Source organism: Notolepis coatsorum (genome assembly GCF_963971535.1).
Source record: "Notolepis coatsorum genome assembly, chromosome: 6".
Taxonomy (NCBI): domain Eukaryota; kingdom Metazoa; phylum Chordata; class Actinopteri; order Aulopiformes; family Paralepididae; genus Notolepis; species Notolepis coatsorum.
This window is the reverse complement of record NC_140170.1, coordinates 8255700-8264530: the sequence shown is the minus strand read 5'-3', so window position 1 is coordinate 8264530 and position 8831 is coordinate 8255700. Positions and strand designations below refer to the sequence as shown.

Below are 8831 nucleotides of genomic sequence, written 5' to 3'. Positions count from 1 at the left end.
CCAGCCTGTCTGTGTGGTCATTAAATAATCGAATCTAATCTAATCTAGTAGTATAGACATAACTAGCATAGTAGGTAGTAATAGGGAGGTGTAGTTTGACGTCACTGTAGTTTCCTGTGCGTTCCACCCGTATAGGGATTTATCATTGGGAAAATGTATTATCGGTTATTGTAATAATTCTGCCTCATGAACATTGTCAAGCGTTCCATTGTTGCACAAAATTTGTTCCCTTCTATCACTAACATTATTGTTTAAGCATTTTCGGTTGAAATAAAGTTAGTTATAAGGTTTTTAATTGGTCCTTAAAAAATAACTACACTTACCTGTCGTTCAGTGCTGTCGCCTAACTAACACACGTCACGGCCATTGTGCAGTTCCTCAGTGAACGAAAACATAAACGTTGTTATTTTGCTACCTTTACCGTTAATTGCGATTTTTTTTCATGTTGAGCTATAGATTGTGGGTGAATACACACGGAAAGGTACACCGTGCCAATGTTCATGCTTTATTTGTTTTAAACAAGACGATTTAGAAATGGGCCCGTTGGAAATACGTTGCGATTTTTCAAGGAGGGTGGACCGCGCGGGAAACAGCACTGACGTAACCACTGCACCTCCCTATAGAGGCAAGGTAAGTGCACATACTAGTAAAGGACAGCACGGAGGTTAGTAGTTTGGCCCTGTTATTCCTTCTACAGCGCCTGAACTCACACGCTGTGTTCCCCACATGCCTTTGTCACGATCTCCGGTTCACTTATTATCACCTGAAATGATTGCCTTTTTACCATAATTCACACACGGCGGACGTGCTGCTCTTATGTCCTCTGCTCGGCTGCGTTCCTTATTTCTAGCTCCTGGAAAATACAGTCTAAAATAACCCCTTTCTCACTGAAGCCTCCTTTCAAATCAAATGCATTTGATAATAGCACCTTAATGACTTAATGACTTCTTACCCAGAAAACCACGGAAGAAGGCGCCGTTACCGGGAAAGAACCTCTCGGCCGGAGGAAGCGAGAGAGAGAGAGAGAGAGAGAGAGAGAGAGAGAGAGAGAGAGAGAGAGAGAGAGAGAGAGAGAGAGAGAGAGAGAGAGAGAGAGAGAGAGAGAGAGAGAGAGAGAGAGAGAGAGAGAGAGAGAGAGAGAGAGAGAGAGAGAGAGAGAGAGAGAGAGAGAGAGAGGGTCTTGAGGGTGTGTAGTTAGAGACCATTGACCGGAGGTAGACGGGAGCCGCTCCCCTATTGCACTTTACTCTTATCTAAAAATAAAACAATCATTTGTGTCACACACACAAATGTAACCCAGTGGATTTGAACCTGGACCACAGGTCGGCCGCACTAACCAGCTGAGCTAAAGGGTCAGATTCGTTAGCAGGTGCTGGTTGAATAATAATAATTAATAATAATTCATTACATTTATATAGCGCTTTTTCAAGACACTCAAAGCTCTCCCCAAAATGTAGGGTGGAAATTGCCTCCTTCACCACCAGTAGCACCCAACCTTGGGCTACGCAGGCTCAATGGCTGCCATACACTGGCACCCGCACACACTGTGATGTACCTGAACGCGCTCAATGAACGATCTAGATGAACGTAATTGAGAACGCGTTCATTCTCAGCACTGTATAACAGCGTTCAAAAGTGTGTTAATTCTCAGCACTGTATTGTAACGGCGTTCAAAAGTGTGCCAGATGTCATATGCCTTTCAGCCGAAAACCCAGTTAAAACACACCGTAAACAGGCTTCATGCGTATGAGCATTTAAAAGAGTTTTACGTTAAAGTCAGTAAATGTTTTGCACTTTGAATATTGAACTTTGAGGTACAACCTTACCTCAGCCTGGTTCCTACCTCGTGTTGTGTTAGTACAGAGTTATGTCGGCACATGTTTATATGTTATATGTTTGCACAATGACTACTTTCACTTTTGGTACTTTAAGTATATTTAGATTATTATACAGACCATTCAAGCAGCAGGTTTTTCCTCATGTTTTTGAAAATATACTGTAGAGATGAAAGCTGCAGCTGCCACTAGTGTGGACTGAATGGGCGGCAGAAAAGCGTTATGGAAATGCCAGTATTCTGATTGCTGTCTGTGGTTCTATATGGGTTGTGGCAATACATTTGACAAATAATAGCTCGCAGCAACGTATTGAAAAATAACTATAAACTATAAATTAGTTCATTTTTGAAAACCATGAACTTTAGTTCAAGATTTTGAATTATGAACTATGAACTGAACTAGTTCATTTTAAAATGTGTGAACTGTGAACAGAACTAGTTCATGTAGAAGGTGAACTTTCCCAACACCGGGCACACGTCACACTACACAGTGGCTGAACGGCTCAGCAGACAGGGATTGATATCAGCCAATTAAGGGGAAATGGATGATTAGGTGAATTCCCCCCCCCCCCCGGGAATTGCGTCCTTGCACGTTCTTTCGTCAGGGTTGAGGCACTGAGATCCCACCCCCATCGCTACGTGAACCTGGATACAGATTCACTGGGCAGTGAGATCCCACACCGCTGTCACCAATGTAACCCAGTGGATTTGAACCTGCGGGACCATAGGATCCACAGGTGGCCGCACTAACTAGCTGAGCTGAAGGGTCAGACCCGTTTCGACTGCAGTGTGAACGCAGCCACGGAGAGTCGTAGGGCAGCGCCTGCACCCCGTTCCCTCACAGTCTGGTACGGCAGCGCCTGCACCCCGTTCCCTCACAGTCTGGTACGGCAGCGCCTGCACCCCGTTCCCTCAGAGTCTCGTACGGCAGCGCCTGCACCCCGTTCCCTCAGAGTCTCGTACGGCAGCGCCTGCACCCCCTTCCCTCAGAGTCTCGTACGGCAGCGCCTGCACCCCGTTCCCTCAGAGTCTCGTACGGCAGCGCCTGCACCCCGTTCCCTCACAGTCTCGTACGGGCAGCGCCTGCACCCCGTTCCCTCACAGACTCGTAGGGCAGCGCCTGCACCCCGTTCCCTCACAGTCTCGTACGGCAGCGCCTGCACCCCGTTCCCTCACAGTCTCGTACGGCAGCGCCTGCACCCCGTTCCCTCACAGTCTCGTACGGGCAGCGCCTGCACCCCGTTCCCTCACAGAGTCGTACGGCAGCGCCTGCACCCCGTTCCCTCACAGAGTCGTACGGCAGCGCCTGCACCCCGTTCCCTCACAGAGTCGTACGGGCAGCGCCTGCACCCCGTTCCCTCACAGTCTCGTAGGGCAGCGCCTGCACCCCGTTCCCTCACAGTCTCGTACGGCAGCGCCTGCACCCCGTTCCCTCACAGCCTCGTGCGGCAGCGCCTGCACCCCGTTCCCTCACAGACTCGTACGGCAGCGCCTGCACCCCGTTCCCTCACAGACTCGTACGGCAGCGCCTGCACCCCGTTCCCTCACAGTCTCGTACGGCAGCGCCTGCACCCCGTTCCCTCACAGTCTCGTACGGCAGCGCCTGCACCCCGTTCCCTCACAGTCTCGTACGGCAGCGCCTGCACCCCGTTCCCTCACAGAGTCGTACGGCAGCGCCTGCACCCCGTTCCCTCACAGTCTCGTAAGGCAGCGCCTGCACCCCGTTCCCTCACAGTCTCGTACGGCAGCGCCTGCACCCCGTTCCCTCACAGTCTTGTACGGGCAGCGCCTGCACCCCGTTCCCTCACAGTCTCGTACGGGCAGCGCCTGCACCCCGTTCCCTCACAGAGTCGTACGGCAGCGCCTGCACCCCGTTCCCTCACAGAGTCGTACGGCAGCGCCTGCACCCCGTTCCCTCACAGAGTCGTACGGGCAGCGCCTGCACCCCGTTCCCTCACAGTCTCGTACGGCAGCGCCTGCACCCCGTTCCCTCACAGTCTCGTACGGCAGCGCCTGCACCCTGTTCCCTCACAGACTCGTAGGGCAGCGCCTGCACCCCGTTCCCTCACAGTCTCGTACGGGCAGCGCCTGCACCCCGTTCCCTCACAGTCTCGTATGGCAGCACCTGCACCCCGTTCCCTCACAGTCTCGTACGGCAGCGCCTGCACCCCGTTCCCTCACAGAGTCGTACGGCAGCGCCTGCACCCCGTTCCCTCACAGAGTCGTACGGCAGCGCCTGCACCCCGTTCCCTCACAGAGTCGTACGGCAGCGCCTGCACCCCGTTCCCTCACAGTCTCGTAGGGCAGCGCCTGCACCCCGTTCCCTCACAGAGTCGTACGGCAGCGCCTGCACCCCGTTCCCTCACAGAGTCGTACGGCAGCGCCTGCACCCCGTTCCCTCACAGAGTCGTACGGGCAGCGCCTGCACCCCGTTCCCTCACAGTCTCGTACGGCAGCGCCTGCACCCCGTTCCCTCACAGTCTCGTACGGCAGCGCCTGCACCCCGTTCCCTCACAGTCTCATACGGCAGCGCCTGCACCCTGTTCCCTCACAGACTCGTAGGGCAGCGCCTGCACCCCGTTCCCTCAGACAGTCTCGTACGGCAGCGCCTGCACCCCGTTCCCTCACAGACTCGTACGGCAGCGCCTGCACCCCGTTCCCTCACAGACTCGTACGGCAGCGCCTGCACCCCGTTCCCTCAGACAGTCTCGTACGGCAGCGCCTGCACCCCGTTCCCTCACAGTCTCGTGCGGCAGCGCCTGCACCCCGTTCCCTCACAGTCTCGTACGGCAGCGCATGCACCCCGTTCCCTCACAGTCTCGTACGGCAGCGCCTGCACCCTGTTCCCTCAGACAGTCGTAGGGCAGCGCCTGCACCCCGTTCCCTCAGACAGTCGTACGGCAGCGCCTGCACCCCGTTCCCTCAGACAGTCGTACGGGCAGCGCCTGCACCCCGTTCCCTCACAGTCTCGTACGGCAGCGCCTGCACCCCGTTCCCTCACAGTCTCGTATGGCAGCGCCTGCACCCCGTTCCCTCACAGTCTCGTACGGGCAGCGCCTGCACCCCGTTCCCTCACAGTCTCGTACGGCAGCGCCTGCACCCCGTTCCCTCACAGTCTCGTACGGCAGCGCCTGCACCCCGTTCCCTCACAGACTCGTAGGGCAGCGCCTGCACCCCATTCCCTCACAGACTCGTACGGCAGCGCCTGCACCCCGTTCCCTCAGACAGTCTCGTACGGCAGCGCCTGCACCCCGTTCCCTCACAGTCTCGTACGGCAGCGCCTGCACCCCGTTCCCTCACAGTCTCGTACGGGCAGCGCCTGCACCCCGTTCCCTCACAGTCTCGTACGGCAGCGCCTGCACCCCGTTCCCTCACAGTCTCGTACGGCAGCGCCTGCACCCCGTTCCCTCACAGTCTCGTACGGGCAGCGCCTGCACCCCGTTCCCTCACAGTCTCGTACGGGCAGCGCCTGCACCCCGTTCCCTCACAGTCTCGTACGGGCAGCGCCTGCACCCCGTTCCCTCACAGTCTCGTACGGGCAGCGCCTGCACCCCGTTCCCTCACAGTCTCGTACGGCAGCGCCTGCACCCCGTTCCCTCAGACAGTATTTTAGTAAACGCTTTGGGGGGGGGGGGCAGTAAAGGGAACCCGCTAATTAGCTCCACTCTGCGGGAGAGAGGGACTTTGCTGCAGTCTTTAATGAGCATATTTGCATCTTTCATTAAGTTGATGTATGTGTCCGAGCGTTCTAGAATAATTCATATGAACCGGGGGCCGCCGCGGCGTCGTCTGTGCGAGAGAGAGAGAGAGTGGCGCTGCCCACAGAGAGCGAGCGAGGCGGAGAGCGGAAGGTCAGCGCGCGCCATCAATCACATTAGCAGCGAGAGGAAGAAGAAGCCTCTCTCCTCCGCTGCTTCCCGGGTCGTCTGACTCGCGTCTTCGTCTTTTGTTGGAACACAGACACCGTGAGACAATTACTTTAATTGTCCAGGATTCATTATTCACTTACTCATTCAGGGGGGAAAGTTTGAGACGAGAGAGAGAAAACTTTCGGCGCGTTGTTCCCCGTCGCTACCACCATCACCATCATCACCATCATCATCATCATCATCATCATCATCATCATCATCATCATCATCATCATCATCGTCGTCGTCGTCGTTAACATCATCATCATTAACATCATCATCATCATCATCATGATCCTACTTACCGCACCTTGCTGCTTCCAGGGCTGTATTATGTACCGCTATACGCTTTGCTATAGCTTATTATATCACAGCCAGGAGAATGAACAGACTGAAGTTAACTTTACTTTAGATCTCCCGGCTGACGCTCTTTGATGTCGTCTCATCAAAGAGGAGCGGCTATTCTCTGTACAACTCGCTCCACGACCGGCGGAACCAACTTCCCTCGGCGGCTGAAACCTGCCCAATTCTCGAAAAAAAACACACGTCTTCAATCAATATCTGAAATTAAGAAATAAATGAACTACTATTATGCACTTTAAATGGTAAATGGTGCATTTATATAACGGCTTTCAACCAAAGCGCTTTTCCGATTTTGTTCCTCACATTCTACACATTCACTCACACAGACAGCGGCGGTGCCGACCTGCTCATCGGGAGCAATTAGGGGTTAAGAGTCTTGCTCAAGGACACTTCGACACGCTGCCCGGGAGGAGCGGGAATCAAACGGGGAACCTCCGGATTACCAGACGACTGCTCTACCTCCTGAGCCACTGTCGACCGCTTTACTACTAAGTAATCTACCTTGCCTTACTACCTACTTTGCTAATATTATGTCTATATTACTACCCACTATGTTAATATGTCTATATTACTACCTACTATGCTAATATGTCTATATTACTACCTACTATGCTTATATGTCTATATTACTACCTACTATGCTAATATGTCTATATTACTACCTACTATGCTAATATGTCTATACTACTACCCACTATGCTAATATGTTCAGTGTTCAACGATGAGTGTCGCTTTGGATATACGACTCAAAAGAGCAAATAAAGTGTATTACCAAGGGGAGGTGCTGGCAGGCGTGGTGGTGATCATCAGTAAGGAGGTGGCGCAGCATCAGGGCATCTCTCTCACCATGGAGGGTGTGGTAAACCTGCAGCTCAGCTCTAAGAGTGTGGGAGTCTTCGAGGCCTTCTACAACTCTGTCAAGCCTATTCAGTTGATCAGCAGCAACATTGAGGTGGTGAAGGCAGGCAAGGTTCCTGGAGGCAAGACGGAGATTCCCTTTGAGTTTCCTCTGCACACAAAGAGCAACAAGGTGCTGTACGAGACCTACCACGGTGTCTTCGTCAACATCCAGTACACCCTGCGGTGTGACATGAAGCGCTCCCTGTTGGCCAAAGACCTGAGCAAGACCTGTGAGTTCATGGTGCACTGCCAGCCCCAGAACACAAAGCTGGTTTCCACGCCAGTCGACTTCACCATCACACCGGAGACCCTGCAGAATATCCGTGAGAGGAGTTTGCTGCCCAAGTTTGTCATCCGAGGCCACCTGGACGCCACAAACTGTGTGATCAGCCAGCCGCTGACTGGAGAGGTGGTGGTGGAGAGCTCACATGTACCCATAAAGAGCATTGAACTGCAGCTTGTCCGAGTAGAGACTTGTGGTTGCGCTGAAGGCTATGCAAGAGACTCCACAGAGATCCAGAACATCCAGATAGCAGAGGGTGATGTTTGCCATGGTCTGCCCATTCCCATCTACATGGTGTTTCCCAGGCTGTTCAACTGCCCCACCCTGGAGACCACCAACTTTAAAGTCGAGTTTGAGGTAAATGTGGTTATCGTCCTTCATGATGACCACCTGATCACGGAGAACTTTCCTCTGAAGTTGTGCCGGGTCTGAGAGTGGAAACGACCCCGGGAACTGAAAAGATCCAAGTTTCTTATTGCTGGAGCGTCACAGTTGAACAGTAATATCATGCTTTTCCAGTGTTCTACCTGCTCTAGCTGCTCTATACAAGCTTTCTGCACAGAAATTAGGCATTTTCTTTTGAAAGTGGTTACCAGAAGAAAGAGAACTACACAACCCATTCCGTGCAAAGGCCTCTATTGCAGGGTTCCTCCCACAAAGGCCTCTATTGCAGGGCTCCTCCCACACAGGCCTCTATTGCAGGGTTCCTCCCACACAGGTCTCTATTGCAGGGTTCCTCCCACAATGGCCTCTATTGCAGGGCTCCTCCCACACAGGCCTCTATTGCAGGGCTCCTCCCACACAGGCCTCTATTGCAGGGCTCCTCCCACACAGGCCTCTATTGCAGGGTTCCTCCCACACAGGCCTCTATTGCAGGGCTCCTCCCACACAGGCCTCTATTGCAGGGTTCCTCCCACACAGGCCTCTATTGCAGGGTTCCTCCCACACAGGCCTCTATTGCAGGGCTCCTCCCACACAGGCCTCTATTGCAGGGTGTCCTAATAAACTAACCTACACTGTAACACGCAACACTTTGATGAACATTGTTGCTCAGCTGATAGAGTTGTGCCCTTCTTGCTGTCTTGTCGCACAGAACTTGTAAGTCGCTTTGGATAAAAGCGTCAGCTAAATGACTAAATGTAAATGTAAATGTATATGTGTATATTACTACCCACTATGCTCATATGTCTATATTACTACATACTATACTAATATGTCTATATTACTACCCACTATACTAATATGTGTATATTACTACCCACTATGCTCATATGTCTATATTACTACATACTATACTAATATGTGTATATTACTACCTACTATGCTAATATGTCTATACTACTACATACTATGCTAATATGTGTATATTACTACCTACTATGCTAATATGTCTATACTACGACCTACTATGCTAATATGTCTATATTACTACCTACTATACTAATATGTCTATATTACTACCCACTATGCTAATATGTCTATATTACTACCTACTATACTAATATGTGTATATTACTACCCACTATGCTAATATGTCTATATT

General features: G+C 52.1%; 1 protein-coding gene across 1 annotated transcript; it reads left to right on the top strand.

The window, feature by feature from the left end:
• Positions 1-6826: 6826 nt before the first annotated feature.
• Positions 6827-7720, top strand: LOC311230593 (vacuolar protein sorting-associated protein 26C-like; the record flags this gene model as incomplete). Its single annotated transcript, XM_084316918.1, has 1 exon — positions 6827-7720. The coding sequence occupies one exon, from the start codon at positions 6827-6829 to the stop codon at positions 7718-7720; it is 894 nt and encodes a 297-aa protein (XP_084173044.1).
• Positions 7721-8831: the final 1111 nt, after the last annotated feature.